The following is a 20,065-nucleotide window of genomic DNA, read 5'->3' as shown; positions in this document are numbered from 1 at the left end:
GACCAGGGTCAGAGGTTGGAGGTGGGACTGGACAGCTGGTCCAGACTGTGCACAGAGTCCCCACGTGCACGCCTGGAACAGGGATGTGTCTACTTGGGTCATGGAAGCCGGAGGCCTCCGTTTAAGTTAATTACATTATGCTCTGGGGAGCAATATGGGAATTGGAGTGGGCTCTGGAGGGAATCCGCATTCACTCACACACGCAGGCTCACACCCTCACTGCAGCCAGGAGCACAATGCTGCCGCCGCCGCCGCCCCGGCTCCCGCGGCTGCTGCTTCTTCCTCGCAGGTGGACGCCGGACGCCCGGCGCCGGGCGCCGCCTCTGCCGGGTCCCCTCCCGCCTCCCCCGCGCGGCTCCCCGAACCTCAGAAGTTGCCGGGGTGCCGGCACCCGCCCCGCAGCGCGCCCGGGAAGCAGGAGGCGGAGGCTGTCACGCAGCCAGGGGAGGAGAAAGCCGCGGAGGAAGCGTCCCTGAGGGTGTAAGCCCCCTGCTGCCCGCGCCCCGTGGGGGTTCCCCGGAGATGGAGCCCAGTCCGGGCCGCGCCGCGGGCCTCCTGCGCCGCTCCTCCCGCTAGAGGGGGCAGCAGGACACGGGCTGCTCCTCCGGGGCTGAGCCTCCGGGAGACCTGGGACAGGGTAGGGCAGGGCGCCTGCCTTCCTACCCCGCCCCAACCCCGGAACTCTGCGCCAGGAGCGGCGGGTCCACCTCTTCCGACCCTCGCGCCCCAGGCGCCCACTCTCGGGGTCAGCATGACTCGGCTGAGTTGGTGCTTCTCCTGCGTGATCCGATGGGGCAAGTACCTCTTCTCGTGCCTCCTGCCCCTGCGCTTCTGCCTCCGCAGCCAGGTAAATGCTCTCGGCCACACCTGGCCCCTTCCGACCCCCCCCGCCCCCCCCCTCCCAGACGCTTCCCTCCCGCAGTCTCCTGGGCATTCGATCTGACTTACTACCCTCCACTCTCAGGGACCCTCCGTCTCGGCCATCGTCAGCCTGGTTCTCAGTAGAGTTTGGGACTCCGGGGGAGTCGCCACCCAGGTTGCTGGGATCCGGGAAGGGGAGTTGCTGCCCCTCCCCCAGCGCACACCCCTGGGTGTCTTGGGCTTGGATCAGAAGTCTGAAGGATAGCCCCGGAGTCTGTGGGAGGGCGGCGGATTTGGGGATACGGAGTAAAGTTCCTGGGGTTTTAAGCATCCCTCTCAAATTTCCGTGGGAAGGGAAGGTGGGTTCCTGGAAATGCCCCCTGCCCCCCGATCCCTAGAAGCCACCGAGTTAAGGCAGCGAGGTAAGGAAGTGAAATGAACACGGGAATGGGGTGGCTGGGGGATGGCAGGAGGGATTTCCCACTTATTCAGGAGGATGGAGGGACCAGGGAACTGGACAGGGAGAGGATGGGGGCTGGGGCGCCAGGGAGGGAGCAGCAGCTGGGCTGGGGGCAGGAGCAGGGGTCTGGGGAACCTGCAGTGCTGTGGGTGGGCGTGTCCTGGTTGAGCATCGGTCTCCCTGGGATTCTCAGAGAGGATGCTTGATGTTGCCTTCAGCGTGTGTGTAACGTGTGTATGTGTGTGGGTGGGGGGAGTATAGACGTGAGGGTGGAGGTGGAGGTGGGGGCATAGCTACAAAGTAGGGAATTGGAAAAACTGTGTGTAACTTTAAATTCTCCCTGGAGGGCAAGGAGAACCCCAAGATCATGACCTAGAGCCCCCAGGACCCCAGGAGCCTCTAATGAGGGGAAGGATCCCAGGGACTGGAAGTCCTGGCTTTCCGACCCACTCTCTTGGGGCAGGGACGGTCCCCTGTCACAGGGGAGGGGGAAGTCCACCATTCTGGTTAAGAGTCCCAGCTATGGAGCCAGCCACTTGGGTTTGAATTCTGGCTTTACCAGCTATAGACCTTAGGCTAGTTACAGGATCTGCCTGTATCTTGGTTTTCTCATCTGTAAAATGGGGATAATGAAAATATCTACATCGTTTGGAGCGTTGTGAGGATTAAATGAGGTAATGCATTTAAAGTGTTTAACTGTGCCTACTCCATAACAGGTGTTTGATTAAAAAAAAAACAGGGATATTATCATTGTTATTGTCTGCTTCCAGCAGGGATCTTGCAGACCGTTAGGCAGGCCAGAGTTGGAGTATGTAGGGATGGAGAGATTTCTCCCAGTATCCATGCTTGCCATCCAAATGGATGGGAAGGATTCTTCTGCTCCATTAGGAGCTTGGACTTTTAGCTCCTTCTCCCAGGTGCTACCTCTGAGCCTCAGTTTCCCTGTCTGCTGTTCCGCAGTGGGGAAAGGTGCCAGCAGGCTTCTGTTCCAGTTACCCAAGGTATGCTTTGAAATCTTCCAGCAAAATGCATTGTCCTCAGGGATTGGCTGAGAGGCAGGCCCTGCAGCTGCAGATCACAGGGCTGGAGCCCTGTCCACATTCCACTGGGTTCTGAGTTCAGATGCCATGGAGTCTGGATTTCTAGATTTGAGAAAAGGAGCCTGAAGTGGGAAATGGCCGGCCAGGACCAGGTCAGTTGGACCCCAGACTGCTTAGCAACACCCCCTTCCCATTTGCGGAGGTAGAGGATGATGGAACCACTTCACTCCACTCTCCTTTTCCTTCTGGGCCAGGATTTGAGCTGGCGACTGGGGGTCGGGGGTGGATGAGCAGCTGCAGCTGCCTCCCTCCAGCCTTTGAGGGGCCTGAGTCAGGCAGGAAATTAGAGCTGGGGAAGAGATCAAGATTGTGGAGTAGAGCTCTGGGAAGGATCTTATTAAGCATTGTTGGGATTGGGCCCAGACACGTCCCTGCCCAGGGTGATGGGGAAGGGGCGGTAGGGGAAGGGGTGTGAGTGAGGCTCCTTCTCGTGTCAGCTGGGGATACTGAGGCTCACACAGGGCCTGGTTGGAGCTCTGTCTTCTCTCTCAGAGAGCACCCACATTTCTGCAGTGCAAGAGAGTGACCTCAATCTGGTACTAGAGGAGTGCTGGATGTGGAGGCTGAGGGCAGGGCCTCCCCCAGACCACATCGTGCCTTGGTGGGCATTAGAATGTAGTGCTCCATGCTCTGGGCTGATGCATCTCATGCCGGGGCTTGGTGGGTAGGGCATGGATGGGACTTGAGCTCCCACTCATGCACCCTCTGCTAGAGGTCTGGGCACCCGGGACTCAGAGGCTGAGGTGTATGAGGGTGAGGGGTAGGGTGAGGCAACATGGCTTACCTAAGGGAGGTCCTAGGGGCATCAGGGGACAGACCCTGACTGCACCCAGATCTCTCCTCGCTGACTCTTCTGGAGCCACTAGGGAGCCAGTTGGTCTCATCCTGACCCATGTAGTAGCACTATCCTTGGCTCCCCACTCTCTCCTGCCAAGCAAGACCTGGCTGAACCCGCCCCCCTCCGGAGCCTCAGGGTCAGCCCTTAGGTGAGTGGAGAGAACAGTTAAGATGTCACCACAACATGGAAGCATAGCCCCTAGTCCTGGGGTGGCCGTATTGCTGTAAGAACATTCTCCATCCATGGGAGATGTGGAATCAGATGACCTGAGCTCCATTTTCACACATCATACTAGCTGTGTGACCCTGAGCTGGTTTCTGAACCTCTATGTGCCTCAGTTTCTGCATTTACAAAATGAGGGTTAGTAGGAGCCTTCAAGACAATGCAGCAAGCCAAGTGCCTAGTTAATTGGTATTAATCTTTCCTGGGGAAGGGGGAGAGTACCAGAATCTGAGGGGCTGAGAGGGTGGAGGTCCAGGAGCTGAGTGCTTTCGTGTAGATTCCTGGGTCTCGTGCTGTTGGGATCTTTACCTGGACACTGGTGAAGAACCCCATTGCCAGGTCTGCCCTTACCTATTGGATGTGGGCCCCTCAGGATGGTCTGGGAGGAAGGCTGCAGTGTGAGTGGCCCCATTGTGAGAGGTGGCAGGCTGCAGGGGTTAGGGAAAAAATCCAGGGTCTGGGAACTGAGAGACTGGATCTCTGCTTTTTATGGGCTCTGTGACCTCTGATGAGTCACGCCACCTTTCTTGACGCAGTGTGGCTGTCTGTTAAGCAAGGGGGCTGGATTAGGCTAGAGGTGCCCCGAGACTAACCCTCCTGGCAAACACATTCGCTTGGACCTTCAGAGTGGTTTTTTTTAAGCCAACACTTTCAAATTTGTATTTTTTCAATTTTGTAAAAATATTTTATATAAAATATGGAGTTGAGGGTTCTATGGCAGATCAAAACATGTGGAGATGTGGGCTTGTGTTGCTGCATGCTATAGTGGGGAACCAAGGAGTGGGCATCCCCCTCAGCTGGGGCCTGTCCTCACCAGGCCCTTGTGACCCCTTGCCCGCTCCCCTCATTGAACTTCTAGGTGACCCCCAAAGGCTGTTACTGTGATCCCTGGGCAGCTGAGCTTGAAGACCTTTCCAGCTTTAAAATGCTCTGTTACCTTCAGATGCTGTGACCAGTGGTGACAAAGGAAAGGCTTAACGCCCTGGTAGGAGAGGGGTGGACATCAGTAAGAATATTTTGGTGGACAAGAGTCAAAGGAAAGGAAGAGTGAATTGGATGGGGCTGGGGCCTTGGCCTGGGAAACTCGTGTCATCACAGAAGGTGGAGCTGGAAGAGACCTTGGAGGCCACCAGTCCTGTTATTCTACAGGTAAAGGAAACTGAGGCCCAGGGAGGGGCCTGCCAGGCTCAGGCTCTAAGGCCATTAGCTCATTCCTGACCACACTCACCCTTCCTTCTGCCTTGGCTCCACCCTCCTCCAGCCCCAGGGCCAGCACCACAGCCCACAGACCTGACTCTGTTTCTTCAGCTGGCTGCTGAGCAGGGGGCTGGAGGGATGAGCGGAGGGAGGTCTCTGCATGCAGCGGGAAGGCAGAAATGGGGATGGCACAGGGTTGGGGCTAGGTTCTGAGGCTTCTGGGATGCCAGTGTAGAGCCCCGGCCAGTCCTCCAGTGTGTACTCCATGTCTGCTGTGTGTGAGACAGGGGTCTGGGCACAGGGTGGGGATCCCAAGATGAATGAAACCATCCAGGCCTGCGGAGAGTCTGCAGCTGGCTAGAGCTTGGCAATGGGGCATTGGCAGCAGGCAGAGGTGGCTGCAGATAGGGTGGCACTGAAATTGTGGGCAAAAGTGTACAGGCAGGGCTGCCTGAGGCCCTTTTGAAGGGAAAAAAAGGAAGGTTTGGGAAGGAGGCAGTGAATGCTTACAGTAGGAAAATATGTTAGGATCCATTGACTAATTGATTGAGTGATTGAGTCATTCTTCAACCATGTCTGGTGCCTGCTGTATGCCAGGCTCTGGGGATACAAAACACAGGACACGTCCTTGCCCGTGTGTGGGTTGGGGTGGAGACACCAGGCTGTGAAGGAGGAATAAAGGCTGACAAGCCTGGAACAGGGTCATTACACACAGTTAGAGACACCTCAGTCGGCAGAGTTTAACATTCAACAGGGAAAATGGTGGTTAATTAGCAGGAAGGACATCCTGATGATAAGCGATTAATATACAGGAGAGACCCCATAGGCTTGGAGAAGAGGGATGGGGGTATTCTGGAGGGAGGGTTTCTCCAAGGGAACCCCCAGCACTAGGGTCCCCTACTTCCATTCACAGTCCTAGCTGAGGAGCCTGGGGAAGCAGCAGGGCCTCCTCGGGCTGTGTAGGAGGCCAGACAAGTTGGTGTCACTGTGACTTGGTTTTTGGTTTGATTTTCCAGCATTTCTGGGAAGCCCCAAGGTGATTTCTCAGAACTCCAGAGAAAGCTGCCTGGAGGCGTCTTCAGTGACGCCAGCAGTGAAGGGCTGTGGGAGCAGGCAGGGGGGAGCTGGGTGTGAGTGGGCACTGGGATGTCAGGGCTTAGCTGGCTGAAGGCTTGAACTTGTCAGGGGACAAGGGCAGCCTGGCAGAGCTGGTGATAGTGGCTGAGGAGGGGCTCAGGGGCTCTCAGAGAGGCCTCCTGAAGACCACTCCCCTTTGCTTGCCTGGTGCTCCAGCCAGGGGAGACGGGAGGGTTTGCAGAGGTTTCTGTCTATGGACATCCCCAGCTGTGACTGCAGGGCCAACTGCATGTGGAACACTGGTTCATTTCAGTGTTGGCTAAAATGTCAGTGAAGCCCCAGTAGGCTTAGAGTAGGGGGTCCAGAGGGGCATTATGATCCTGGCAGGGAAGGACGCTAGAGGCAGGATCTTTCCCAGCCCCAGAGCTCTGGAGGACTTGGAGAAGTATGGAGAGAGGACCCTGACTCCTCTACCGGAACAAAGACTCTTCACTCAGGTACCTGCTTTAGGAAGGGCTGGAAATTGACACTTCACTTCAGTGTCCTCCCCTGACTTCTCAGAACCACCAAACAATAGATGGTTAGTCCCTTGTGCTGTGGACAACCTGTGTATCTGAATACTGCAGTCTTTTTTTCAGATGAAGAGTCAGTGTTTCCCCTTCATTCTGGGGTTTCCCAGGTAGATGTCTTGGGTGGTCCCTGGGCTGGGAGTTGGCACAAGTGGCTGGGCAGGTCCTTGTGAAAGAGGAGGCCGGTAGTTGCACGGTATGTGGTGCTGACAGAGAGCGGCATGGCATGGCCTTGGGTGAGTGGGGGTGGGAGGCAGGGGATCTGTAACCCTTCGTGCATGTGGCCCCGGGTCATGTATAGCACAGTATGCATAGGAGGCCAGGCAAGAGAACTTTTCTTGCTAAGTGACTCAGTCTAGGAACGAGGTCTCCATGTGCCTACTCTGGGAGGGCTCTTATGTGTTGACGTGAGTTGGACTGTGTCCTTGTGTGTGTGTGTGTCCACAGGAGGGTGTGGGGCTGAGCCCTCCCTCCTTCTCCTGGACAGCTCCAAAGAACAGAGCGGGTGATTCACTGGCCCCCACCCACCCTCAGTTGGTCCAGCCAAGGCCAGAGCTCAAAGAGGAAGGGTTTTTTTTGGAGGGGAACGTGGTGGTTCCAGACAATGAGGGCCTGGGGCAGACTTTGCTGGATTCCCCCTTAGTGCTCCGTGGGAATACTTTTGGGTTTTGACCCAGCCTCCTCTCCACCCTCTAGACCCCCAACAATTGTCCCTGGGCAGAGGTGGGGGCGAGGGGAGGGGAGGGCTGGTGGGCAGGGGACACTGTGGGGAAGAAATAGGCCTGTGGAATGGTGGGAGGGGAGAACTGGGCCCAGGGAGGGGGAGAGGGGAGGAGGGGGAGGAAGTGGGGAAATGCAAACCAAATGTTGGCCCCGGGTACAGTCAAGAAAAACACACTCTCGCGGGAGCCTGGAGCGGGGCTCCCTTTCAGAAGGGCAGGAAAGGCTGGGACAGATGTTTGCAGGAAAGAAAGAAAGAAGAGGGAAAAAAAAAAGAAATAGGAAAAAAATTGGAATGAAACCCACAGCCTGGGGGCAGGGCCATTCTTCCCCAGTCTCGGGCCCGATTTCTTCTGTGTTAAGGCCTGTCCTGGGCTCTGAGCTTGGCGCGTGGGCACCAGAGTCTGTCCCAGTCTGTGTGTGCAAATGCATGTGTGTTCCGAGGAGGCCGGGAAGGCAGGCACGGGTACTCAGAGAAGGGGAGGGGCCAAGGCACCCTGAGTGTGCCGACTGTGCGGGCCTGGGGCTGTCTGTTCATCCATCAGTGGTCTGGAGGGTTCCAGGAGTGAAGGCCCCCAGGCTGGTTTGCCAGGGGCGGGGGTCTGCAGTGAGGAGGGAGGACTCCAGGCCCACCAGCACCAGATCAGAAGACTGAGGAGCCTTGGTGGCACACAGGGGTTGTGTGTCCGGGGGTGGGGGGCACGGCCTGGGGGGGCCCTGCCTCTGGTAGCTTTCCCTTTTCCCTGTCCCCTTTACACCCCCTGCAAAGCAGGGTTCCTGACCCTCAAGGCCACTGGTGAAGCCTGGGAGGAGGGAGGAGAGAGGAGGCTGGGACGAGGGGTGGAGTGGGGGGAGGAGGAGGAGGAGGGAGGGTGAGCTGGAGGCAGCAGGGCGAGAGGCCCGGCAGATGCTGGCGGAGCCGGAGCAGCTGCGGACTCAGAGAGCCCTTCTGCCAGCGCCGCGGGGACTCTAGCTTCAGGGGCTCTTCACAGGCCCTGGGCGTGCCTCAGGGACGGGACCCGGCAAAGATGACGTGGATCTGTCTGTCCTGCATGCTCTGGGTAGGTCTGGCTGCTTTAGCTGCGACGTTACTCTTCCTCAAACCCCCCGCCCCCCACCGGCCCCTGCCACCTTATCCTTTTGCTGAGAGCCCGGGGTCGGGGGGGTGTCAGTCTTGAAGGAGGGGCCTTTCTGTCTCTGACCTACAGAAGGACAGACTGACTTGAGCAACCCTCAGCCGGAAGACTTTCCCCACCAACAGGGCCCAGGCCCAGGGTCCCGGGTCAGTACATCCCCTGCCCCACCCCCCCACCCCCCAATGGAGTCCCAGAGCTGTAAGTGGAAGGAGGCCACAGAGAAGTTTGCTTCTCTTTAGAGCCTTTCCTCCCGACTTGCATCCTACAATGGGGTGAAAATTCTTCACCGCCCCCTCTCAGTTGCTGAGCCCAAGAGCTTGAGGAGGAGGCAGTGGTGGGGCTGGGGAGCAAAGAATAGTAGCCCCAAATATTAAGTCTGGAAGAGCTGGGCTGTGGGAGAATTCTCAGAGTCCATCCCTTTTATTCCTTCTACACCCAGTTTCAGCTTCCACCCACTGCCATCCCTTCCTCCACAGCCCTCCCCTGCTACCAAGACCTCTCCATCCTGGAGGAGGGAGCCATGGCCCGCTCTTCCCCCTTTCTCTCTTGGCTCCAGGTTCAGGGAGGTGGGTTTCAGGATGGGGATGCCAGGGGGGCCAGCAGAGAGGCCTGGGGGCCACGTGGTGAAGGTTAAAAGTCTTAAGGCCAGACCTGGGCTGAGGCTCCTGGGTAAAGGGGGATGGGAGAGGGCTGCCTGCTGCAGAAGGGCTGGGGGTCAGAGGAGGAGAGGACCCCTTCCTCAGAGGGGCTCCTGTGGGGCTGTCTTGGCCAGGCAAAGGCATGCATGGGGTCAGGAGGGCGAGGAAGTCGTCCCTGGCTGAGGTTACTGTCGGGCTCTGAGAGAGTGATGGCTGGTTTGGGGGAGGGGGCTTCAGGGCTGTGATCCAGATGTGGCCTTTCCTGTCCCTTTCCTTGTTCTGGCCAGTCCTCGGGAGGGCCCTCTTGGCCCAGGCAAGCCCATGCTGGGGGAAGTTGTGGGAACACAAACTCGGGCAGCCAGGTGTCCTCTGGGCAAAGAAAGAAAGGGTGGGGGAGGGGGCCTGGAATGAGGTGGTTTGGGTGGCATGTTGGGCCGGGGTGCTGGGATGGATTGGATTAATAGATTGAGAGTGACTGGGGAGGCCTGCACACAGGATGCATTTGTGGTTTACTGGGCTGGTGTTGACATCTGGGAAATGGGAGCCTTGGCCAGGTTCGTCTCTGTGCTGAGGACAGAGGTAGGCAGGAGGGAGCTCTGCAGCAAGAAGGATGGCAGGTAGACGTCCAGGGGTGACACAAGAAGGATGGCAGGTAGACCTCCAGGGGTGACGAGCTGCTGTGACTGGAGAGAGGGCTCTATAGATCCCTTCAGCTGACTGATACTGGGAAAAGTGCTTCATCCTGGTGAGCCTCTGCTTTCCCGTTGGTGAAATGAGGATTGCAGAGAAACAGGGTACAGAGAGGTAGGGATGAGATTTTGTATCCAATTCCCCAGGGCAGTGCCTGGCAGGTAGAGTGCCCTATGGGTGTTATACCCTCCCTGAGAGTAAGGGGAAGAGTCTGGGGACCAAGGCAGCTGTGAGTGCTGCCTCCTTGAGTGTCTTTATTTTTATTTATTCATTTTTTTTTAAATTGAGATGGAGTCTCACTCTGTCACCCAGGCTGGAGTGCAATGGCATGATCTTGGCTCACTATAACCTCTACCTCCTGGGTCCAAGCAATTCTCCTGCCTCAGCCTCCCGAGTACCTGGGACTACAAGTGCATGCCAACATGTCCAGCTAATTTTTTATATTTTTAGTAGAGATGGGGTTTCATCGTGTTGGCCAGGCTGGTCTCGAACTCCTGACCTCAAGTGATCCTCCCGTCTCAGCCTCCCAAAGTGCTGGGATTATAGGTGTGAGCCACTGCGCCTGGCCTTGAGTGTCTTTAAGACTAGAAAAGCCTGTGTCCCTCCCCTGTCTCCTTTTCCTCTCCTCTCCTAGTCCCCATCCTTTCTAGGCTGGCTGTGATGTCCATGGCCAGGATGGGCCAGAGACTGGGGCAGTAGGGACTGGACAGAGGAAGCAGTCCTGGCACCAGATAGGACTAGGCTCAAACCCTATTTCCATCATTTGGTATGGGCAGGCTTGGTAAAGCAGTTCCCTTCATGAGCCTCAATTTCTTGATCTGTAAAGTGCGGAGAATAATATACTCCTTGTATGGCTAGGGTGGGGAAAGAGACAATAGATATCAAAAGATCAGGTATGTAGGCATGCAGTAGGTGCTCAGCAAATGCTGGCCCCTTTCCAACTCCACAGTCTCCTGCCTGGTTCTTGGGATCCTCTGTATCCCAGACCTGATGCTGGGGGAGGATCTCCCTGGGAAGGGTGTCATGGGACAGGGCTCTACTCCTTGGGCTCTACTCCTGGGCTGACTGCCCAGGGACTCTGACCAGCTACTCTGAGGCCAGGAACTGACTGAGATAGTTCTTGTGCCCTAGAGTGAGTGCTTGCATCTATTGGTTCACATGTTCCTGTATGGGGAAAGCTGCAATTGTGTCGTCTAAGAAGTAATATATCTGTAGTGCATAGTTTTAACAAGCCCTAGGAATAAAAATCACTTTATTAGCTGAGGAGCAGAGCTATTTATTATGCATAACTTGATTTTCTCATCAAGTGCTCCCATTTGCTATTACATATTCAAGTACGGTTTATTTAGAAAATAATTGCATGCCTAGCAATTGAGGCTTTTTGATGTTGTGCTGGTGGAGTTAGAGGTGGAGGCCCTTCCTTCCAGAGGGACTCGCTGGTCCTCAGGAACTGGGAAGGGGCTCAGGGTGAGGCTGAAAGAGCCACCAGGCAGGGGCTGGGGGTCAAGTGCAGCTTTGGCTCTGCCCTGAGCCAGCTAAGTGGTCTCAAGCTGGTCACTCGACTTTTCTGGACCTCACTGAAATTTGGGCTCTATTCTCTAAGGCCACATCCAGCTGCAGACGATGATGTATTTTGTTTCCTGGAGTTGGTGTCCTGCCCAGTGCTAAGCACACATTTTTGACAGAAGGGGCCTCAGGAGCTCTGGATTCCTTGTGCACAATTCCGGCCATGCAGACATCAATCTGACTCTTTGGTCCTGAACTCGTTCTCTCTAGTTTGGTTGACCTGTAAGGGCCTCCTGACTGTGGGTTTGGGAGGTAGGCTGGGCTGCATGAGAATCGCCAGGGTCTGAAATAAGACTCTCCTTTTGCAAAGTTTTGCAAAGTAATGTGTGAGGCACAAAATTGGGAAGAGCACTGCCCTTTTATTCTGCAGTGTTGAAAGGAAGTGTAGCATGCTGGCCGAGAGTGCAATGCCTGGGCTGGATCCCGGGCCTGTCACTTGACAGCTGTGTGACCATAGGCAAGTAGTTTCACATCTCTGTGCTTTGGTTTCCCCACCTACCTATAGGGTTGTTTGGTTTTGAATGAGCTAATCCACACATACATTTAGAAAAGTGTCTCTCACATGTAAGAGCTCAAGAAATGTTAGTGCTTCTTGTAGGATGGCACATTTTCAAGGCTACCCAGCAAGTCAGAGTCAAGCCTCCAACCCCATCTGCTGCATCCTCTGCCAGGCTTCTCCATTCTGGGAATGCTTTGGGGCAGGACATGTGGGGTCCGTGAGAATCAAGCCCTAAGAATGACGCATGAGCCCTAAGTCAGCAAAGAGGACTGTGGCGGGCAGCCCAGGGTCAGGGCACGGTGTTGGGGAGGTCGTGTGATGGAAGAAGCATCCCATCATTTGGCTTTCTAACCACACCCCCCACGCAGCTTTCCATCCTTTTCACAGATTATTATGGAGGGCCTGCTCTCTTCAAGCTGCTTGCACATACTGGCACATGATTGCAAGCAGGATGGGTGTTACCAAGAGGGAACCTCTGGGGGATGTAAGGGGGACCTAACCTGGACTGTAGGGAGAAGGTGTCAGGAAAGACTCCGCGGGAGGTGAATTTTAAACTAGATCTAAAGATGAATCTGGCCAGGCACAGTGGTCACACCTGTGATCCCAGCACTTTGGGAGGCCAAGGAGGGAGGATTTCCTGAGCCTAGAAGTTCAAGACTGGCCCGAGCAACATAGTAAGACCATGTCTGTATGAAAAATAAATAAGTTAGCTGGGCATGGTGGTATGCGCTGGTAGTCCCAGCTACTTGGAGGCTGAGGTGGAAGGATCACTTGAGCCCTGGAGGTCAAGGCTATAGCGAGCTATGATTACACCACTGCACTCCAGCCCAGGCGACAGAGCAAGGCCCAGGGCCATGGAGGAAAGGCCCTGGGAAAGTTCCTCACTCCAGCGCAGGGCGTCATTGTGAGGATTAAATGAGGAAATCCAGTCCAATCCCTCACTAGAGTGCCTGGCCCCACTGATGGGGCCTCAGACTAGCCCCATCTCTGAGCAGTTCCACGACAGGACATGATTTCGTTTCAGTGCAGAAAATGGGCTTGATATTCAGAAATGTGGGCAACCTGCATTAGGAAGGAGGAGAGAGAGAGAGAGAGATGCTGATGGAGAGAACTCATCTCGCTCAGGAGAGAGAGAGAGAGAGAGAGAGACACTGATGGAGAGAACTCATCTATCTCACTCAGGAAACTGAGTCAGGAGCTAAAGGCTCTTGGGCAGTGGCCTGGGAAGTGCTGGGGAAATGTCATTGTCTGCCCTTCTTCCTTCCTTGGCGATTCCTGGTGCTTGGAGTCCAAGAGCATCTCCTCAGCCAGAAGATGACAGTACCTGGTCACCTGGTATCTTAGCTTGTAACAAGTGTAGCCCCACGTTCTCTCTCTTCTGAGGGCTGGTTCATGGGAATGGGGTATAATTTCACTACAGAAAACAGAGGCCAGGCAGTAGCTTCACCCATGTGATTTTTCAGACTTGTGCTAGACTCAGAGGACACAGAGCAGATGTGTGTCTGACACGTCTACCTGGCAGGTAATCTGACACACACAGAAAAGACAACACGAATCGCTCACCGCTGCTGAGCGCTCACCATGCGCCAGGCCCCATTCCACCGACTTTACGGCATAATCTCATTTCATCCTCACAACAGCCTATGGGAGGTGACTGTCATTGGTCCATTGAACAGATTAGTAGAGTGAGGCAGAGCAAGTTAAGCACTTTGCCCAGGTAACAAGTGCAGGGGCCGTTAGACTGCAGCAAGTACTGCTGTAGGTTCAAAGAAAGAGCGACTGGGAAAAGCAGGGGACACTAAGGTAATCATATTCCTCCCCAGAATTTTAGCCTGCACTGACGCATGAGGAAATGATCAAAATCCAAATCGAGGGGCATTCTGCAAAACATCTGTCCTGTAACCTTTAGAAACATCAGTGTCAGAAAGAAAAATGAGAGGTGGATAACGTGTCTAGTTTAAAGGATGAGAGACCCAGCCACTAAAGGCAGTTCAGGATCCTGAATGTGTCCTGAATCCAAAATGAAAACGAAAACAATGCCCCGGCTCTCATGGACATTCTTGGGGCAGTAGAATGACTGTATTAGACAGTGGGATTGTATTGATGCTGAATTTCTGAGTGTGATCATAGGAGAAGGGAACATGCGTGTTCATCTTTTCCAAAGCTTTTGCACTTTTCAAACTAAAATGAGACAGCGGGTAGGGATATGGATTCTGACAGGGGTCCAGGGGTATCTGGGAAGACCCCTGCTGAGGGGATGAGGTTTGAATCAAGCCCTTGAATGTGCCTAGAAGCTGGACAAGCAAAGAGGGGAGGAAGGGCATTCTGGGCAGAGTCTTAGAGGTGCAGTGGGGTGGCGGGTGGCTGGAGAGCGTGGAGCAGCCTGGGTGGACACAGGGCAGGGAGCCGGGAAGTGGATCTTGGGGATTGGGATTGGCAGGGTGGGCTGGGTAGGGACCAATACTTCTTCTCCTGCTGGCTCCGGGGAGGGCAGGGTTTATTCTGGACATCTGGGAAGACATGGCAGCATTTGGGGTGAGTGGAGGTGCCAGACCTTACAGAGCTGTAGTTGTGATCCTGGGAGGCTGTGTAGGGGCAATGGGTGGGAGCAGCCTGGTGTCGGGGCCCAGGAGGCTGCTGCAACAGCCCTGGGGAGAAGTGCCAAGGCCTGATATAGGGCAGAGGCAGTAGGATTAGAAAGCATAGGATGATGAGTGTTTAGGAGGCAAAATTCACAGGATTTGGCAACTGGTTAGTTGGGGGTGGGGGAGGTGCCGGGAGGAGTTGAGAGTGACTCAGAGCTTTCCACCCGGGGCGACCAACAACATGGTCAGGCCAAGAACATGGCTAGGGCATGGGGGTGGGGGATTTGTGTGTGTAAAGGTGAAGTGGGGTTGGAGGAAGCTGGGATTTGAGGTGCCCGTGGGACTCCCAGAAGCCAGCCTGCAGCCCCACTGGGGATCTGAGCCTTCCCCACATAAACGACGCTGGATGCCCACCAGGCCTCCCAGCCTAAGGGTGAGGGGGCATGGGGCAGTGGATGGCCAGGAGGCTGAGTGAGTGCGACAGGAGTTGACCTCCCAGGTCTGTCCTAGGCCTGTGTGTGGAGATCCCCTTCTCTGGCTTGCAGACTCTGGCCCTCTCCCCACATCATCCAGGGCTTTTTGGCCACAGGAAGGCTTGTGGGAGGCAGTGCTGAGGGAGTTTTGTAGGAGGAGCTCAGGAGCTGGGGACCCCGGGGTCTATCACCCCCTTTCATCACCACCCAACCCTCACTGCTGCTCTGCCCCCACGGGGCAGGGAGGAACCAACAAACAGACTTTCCCACTCCAGGGCCAAGGACTCTCGCCAAGGCTGTCCAAGCCAGATGTGCCACACCCCTCTGGCTGAGCGGCCTGGGCAGGAAAGCTGGGCTGCATGGAGGGAGGGAAGGGAGAGGAAGCCCCGAGGGCCACGAAAGCCCTCTGATGCTGGGTGGGCTGGTCGCAGGGTGGGGGCTAGAGCTCTGGGCTTGGAGGGAGGAGAAGAAGGACTTATAGGCTGGAGCCCTTCCCCTTTCCTGGGCCCTGGCTCTTGAGAGAGGTGGGGGTTGAGGGGTGTGGGTGTGGAGAGACCAGGCAGCTCCCAGCTGTGGCTGTGTCTCCTTTTGCCCCTGAGTTTTCCCCAGGTAGGTTCCTTTGGAGCCAGCAAAGGAAGGGCCCGGGGTGTGCTCCGTGAGGCCGTCTGCCACTTGTCGGGAAAAGTGACGATCATTGCCCTAACAAGCCACTACCCTTGAAAAGCACTTTGCACTTTTTGGGGCTTGTTTACATCGTCTGCCTGTACCTGCAGAACAACCCGGGGGGAGGGCTGGGTAGGTACCAGGCACCCCGCTTTTCTTCTTAGCCCATATTTTTGCATCTGATTGTTAAGTTTTTTTTGTTCCCACTGAGTCTCGTTATGCCTTCTTGCAGTGCCTGCCCCCTGGTTTTGGTTTTGCCTTCTGAACTTCGGATGATGTCTGGTGCCTACTTACAATAACTGTTCCTTCATATATTTGAGGATAGGAGGCTCACCGACCCTAGACTTTCTCCTCTAGCATCCTGGGAACATCAAACCTATGGGACGGCTGTTCCAACAAGACCAGCGCAGTGTCCCTGTTTCACAGCGGAACTAAGTGGATGCCAGCAGAGCCTGGGGGCCACTTGCCTGGAGGTGGCAGAGCTAGTCCCTCGCTCCTACCAGAGTTTCACAGCCTCCTCCTTGGAGGAGTGATGTCTCCTCATTCATTCCACTCTCTGAATCATCTGCAAGTCCCACCCCCATCACTTTCAGTCCCTTCCTTCCAAAGGGAATGTTGTGTCATTTCCCCCTCTCTCTACACTCAGACTGTCTGGTCCAAACTCCTCATTTTCTTGTGGGGACTGTGAGGCTCAGGAAAGGTCACTGATATTTTCAATGCCACATAGCCTAGAAGGCAGTTCTCCAGACTCCTCCCTCAGTGCTCGCTCAGCCAGAGCCAGAACTCAGTAGGGCTGAGGGGCAGGAATGTCCTGGGGCATCCCCTGTGGCTGCTTAGAGAGGCCTAAGCAAGGGCAGAGATGGACCTGAAGCCCTGTCCCTGCCCTCCAGGCCCCAGGGGGGAAATATTTTGTAAACTCAGATTTCTTGGGGCTGGGCTGGCAGGGCAGGCAAAACTGGGGCCCCTGGGAGAAGCTGTTCTGGAAGGCTGCACATGCCACCCATGGGGTCACTGGGCTGCCAGGGCTCTCTTCTGGGAGACTCTGCTGCCCCAACTGTGCTTTGGGAAGAAGGCCTATATCCCTAGGGTTTGGGAAAAGGGCTGGATATGGGGCATGGGGAGGGAAGTTTGCTGGGTAAGTGGCAATGGGAAGCTTTGCCTGACTTTGTGGGGTGGGAGAGACAGGCTTGTGGGTTGCCAGAGTCGTACCAGGAGAGCTGGCTTTAGGGTTTCCTTTCTGCCTCCCCCAGACAGCACTTAAACTGAACCCCAGGTCCTCTCTCTGCACCTCCCCCACCCCCAGGCCTGGACTGCTGCAGTTGACACTGACCAGGGCCCCCACCCTGGAATGTTTGTGGCAGAAATCTAAGGGAAGTCCCCCAAGTCCAGGCCCAAGACGGAAACCAGGGGAAGTGAGATAGATGAACAGAGGAGACTTACCTGCCCCTTCTTGTGGGATGGGGGTCAGAGAGTGAGGCCCAGAGCTGGGCAGTACCCTGCCCCACCCTCACCCCAGCCCCAGCCAAAGCTCCTAGAACCTAGCTCTCTGGAATATCAGAACCCAGGAGGTGGCTGGCTGGATCTACCCCTCAGAGGCCTCCCTGACCACCAGGGGGCACTGCTGGGCTCCAGCTCCCCATCCTCCGCAGTCCCCACTTCTAGCCTGGGCTTTTGTCTCTGCTCCCCCATCCCTGACGTCTCTGTCTGCTTCTCTCTTTGAATTTCTAACCAACTTCAGAAAGGTTGAAAATACAGTGCAAAGAACATTTGTCCCCTCCAGAACTCTGAGAGTAAGTTGCTGACATGATGCCCCACCACCGTTAAATACTTACCTGATTTTTCTACAAGGACTCTCTTACCTGACCAGCCCCGCTATCAAAATCAGGAAATTGACATGGATACTTTAATACCATTCAGTCTAGACCCAGGGAAGTCCCGCCAGTGGTCCCAGTGATGTCCTTGTGGGCATCAACAGAATCTGGTTCAGAAGCTGCCGTTACTTTCGGTTGCCAAGTCTTTTTGCTGCCTTCAGTCTGGAAAGCTCCTCAGCCTTTCCTTGATTTTCATGACCTTGTCACTTTCGGAGATTCCAAGACGTTTAATGTGTAGGTTGTCCCTTAGTTTGGGTTGGCCTGATGTTTCCTCATGATTAGGTTCAGGTTGAGGCTTTCTGGCAGGGATACCGCAGAAGCGGCGTCTGTTCTCAGTGCACCCCTGCTCCCAGCTTGGCTTCATCATCCCATTACCATTGCAGTGATGTTAACTTTGATCACTTGATTAAAGTGGAGGAAGCCAGGAAAAGTTACTTTCTTCCTCTTTGTAATTTCTAAGTATGATGTGGTGAGGTGCTTGGAGATGACGTAAGTATCTTGTGCCTTATCAAATTTTTATTCAGTTACAGTCATGAGTCACTTAACAATGGGGATACATTCTGAGAAATGTGTTGTTGGGGGATTTTGTCATTGTGCAAGCACTATAGAGAGTACTTATATATACCCAGACGGTACAGCCTACTGCACACCTATGCTACTGTACGGTATAGCCTGTAGCTCCCGGGCTAAAATCCCGCACAGCATGTCACTGTACTGAACGCTGTAGGCTGGGAACTGTAACAGGTGGTAAGTATTTATATATCTAAACATATCTAAATGTAGAAAAGGGACACTAAAAATACAGTATCATAAGTTTATGGGACCACTGTCATTATGTGGCGATGACTGCATTTCTGATCGTCAGCAAAGACGCATTTAAGCCATTCCTATCATCATGTATTTTGATGCTCTGATCTTCCTGGATTTCGCCTTTGGGAGCTCCTGTGTCCTTCTGTCTCTCTTTCATTCTCTGACCCCCTTGTTAGTTTCTGCATGTCTCTGTCTGCCTTTATCTTGGTCTTTCTTTCTTCTCTGTCTGTCTGTTGCACCTCTCTCTCTGTCCTGTCTGCTTCCCGCACCCCTCTCTCTCCCCTGTCCTTTTCTCTTTCTCTCTGTCCCCCTCTCTTTCTATGCCTTTGCCTCTTTGCCTCTCTGGCTTTCTGCCTCTGACTCAGTCTCATTTTGTCTGTTTTTCTCTCTGTCTTTCTATGGCTTAGTCTCTGTCACTCAGGACTCACCTCTGCAGTGTCTTCAGATAGGAGTCCTAGACACGCTGGCTTGTGTGTGGGATACCATCACTCTCCCTCCTCTGGACTCACAGTCCTCCTCTCCAGCCTCTATTTCAGACCCAGGGGGCTCTGGAGCAGGTGCAAGGAGGGGAACAGGAATGAGTGGATTTTCCTCCCACCTGCTCTGCACACTGCAAGGCTGGGATCATGTCTCTGTGTGTGCGCCCATGTGTGTGGAGGGGTGTCAGAGAGGTCTGTGCCTGGGAGAGGGGAGAGAGGGAGCTGCTGGTGTCTGTGTCTTGCCCCCTCCTGCTACAGCTGGGAAGGGAATCAGGTTAGACCCCAGGGTGAGTGCCTGGGGCAGGGGATGCTTTCTGTGGGGAGTCCTCTGAATAGGCCCCCCTGCCCCGCAGTGGGGCCCACAAGGTGGGCAGTGTCTGTGCAGGGCTTTGCATCTTAGAGCATGTTCCCATATGTGATTTCAAAGGACAGACTATCAGAGCTCCAGGGGTGTGGTGCCATACAGAGAGAGAAACTGAGGCCTGTGGTAGTGGTGGAGTGGTGACTGACCCAGGGCTTTATGGTAAGTCAGGCTCAGAGGAAGGCTTGGGCCACCAGCCTGCCTCTCATGCATGAGGTGGTGTCATTTAAAAAAGGATAGTCACATCTCTGTGTTTTCATAATGCAAATAATTGAAAATAAAAATAAAGATGGAAGAAGCCTTCCGGGCTGGGGCAGGGGATGGTGGAGAGGGTGGAATGGGGAGAGAATGAGGGGAAATGGCACTGTGGGGCCATGGGTTAGAGAAGCGAAGGCCCATCAGCAGTACAGTGGACAAATAAACCTGCTGCATCTACACAATGGGACGGCGCACGGCAGAGACAAGGGAGAAGCTGTGTTGGATGCAGCCACCCAAAGGGACCTCAGATTCATGGTGTGTGAAGGAAGCCAAACGCAAGACTATGCACTGGATAATTCCATCTTGAGGAGGTTTAAAAATCTGGCACCATGACTCTTTGGTGATGGAAGCCACAATAGTATTAACCTTGGGGCGAGGGGACACTGACTGGGAGGAGCCATGAGGGAGTCTTCGGGGATGTGGCTCTGTGGGGTGTATGTGTGGAACGTATCGAGTGATACATTTAAAATGAGTGCAGTCTGCTGTGTGTGAGCCATGCCTTCATAATAAATGAAAAAAAGCCAAGGTAGGAAGCCATGCGGGGGCTGCAGGTCCCTGGAGCTGGACTCTCCAGCTGCTGTCTGGACTCAGGCCACGGGCCCCACCTGAGTCTGGGATGAACATCCTGTCACCCCACACCTTTCTCTGTCCCTGGGCCCTCCTCCCTCCTCTGGACCCTGAGGGGCTCTTGCCATCCTTTTCCCTGTCCCTGCCTACCTCTCCCCCAGGCTCCTCTACTCCTTCCCCAGGACCCCAGCCTTCTACCCAGGGCTGACTCTGTGCCTCTCCTCCCACAGCCAGAGGATCTGGAGGCCCCCAAGACACACCGCTTCAAGGTGAAGACCTTCAAGAAGGTGAAGCCCTGTGGGATCTGCCGCCAGGTCATCACCCAGGAAGGCTGCACCTGCAAAGGTGAGCAGCGGTCTGGGCTGTGGGGGATGGGAGCACCCATCAGGGGAATGAGATGGCTGGGCCTGGGCCAGGCTGGGACT

General features: G+C 55.0%; 1 protein-coding gene across 14 annotated transcripts in view; it reads left to right on the top strand.

Annotated features, from left to right (window-relative positions):
* The first annotated feature begins 417 nt into the window (after positions 1 to 417).
* The window catches only part of TNS1 (tensin 1), a 213,139-nt gene continuing 193,491 nt past the window's right edge, over positions 418 to 20,065 (top strand). For 12 of the 14 annotated variants that reach the window (XM_054680163.2, XM_063791659.1, XM_016950471.4 and 9 more), the window contains exons 1-2: positions 418 to 847; positions 19,871 to 19,985. In XM_054680163.2, coding sequence (XP_054536138.2) covers positions 752 to 847; positions 19,871 to 19,985 — 211 coding nt within the window. In that variant the 5' untranslated portion in view covers positions 418 to 751. Of the gene's footprint in view, positions 848 to 7,897; positions 8,106 to 19,870; positions 19,986 to 20,065 lie in introns of those variants that run through there. The other 2 variants (XM_054680165.2, XM_016950469.4) reach the window with 2 other exon arrangements.

The sequence above is a fragment of the Pan troglodytes genome, chromosome 13 (assembly GCF_028858775.2).
Source record: "Pan troglodytes isolate AG18354 chromosome 13, NHGRI_mPanTro3-v2.0_pri, whole genome shotgun sequence".
NCBI classification, from domain to species: domain Eukaryota; kingdom Metazoa; phylum Chordata; class Mammalia; order Primates; family Hominidae; genus Pan; species Pan troglodytes.
This window is presented reverse-complemented; position numbering and strand designations above follow the sequence as displayed.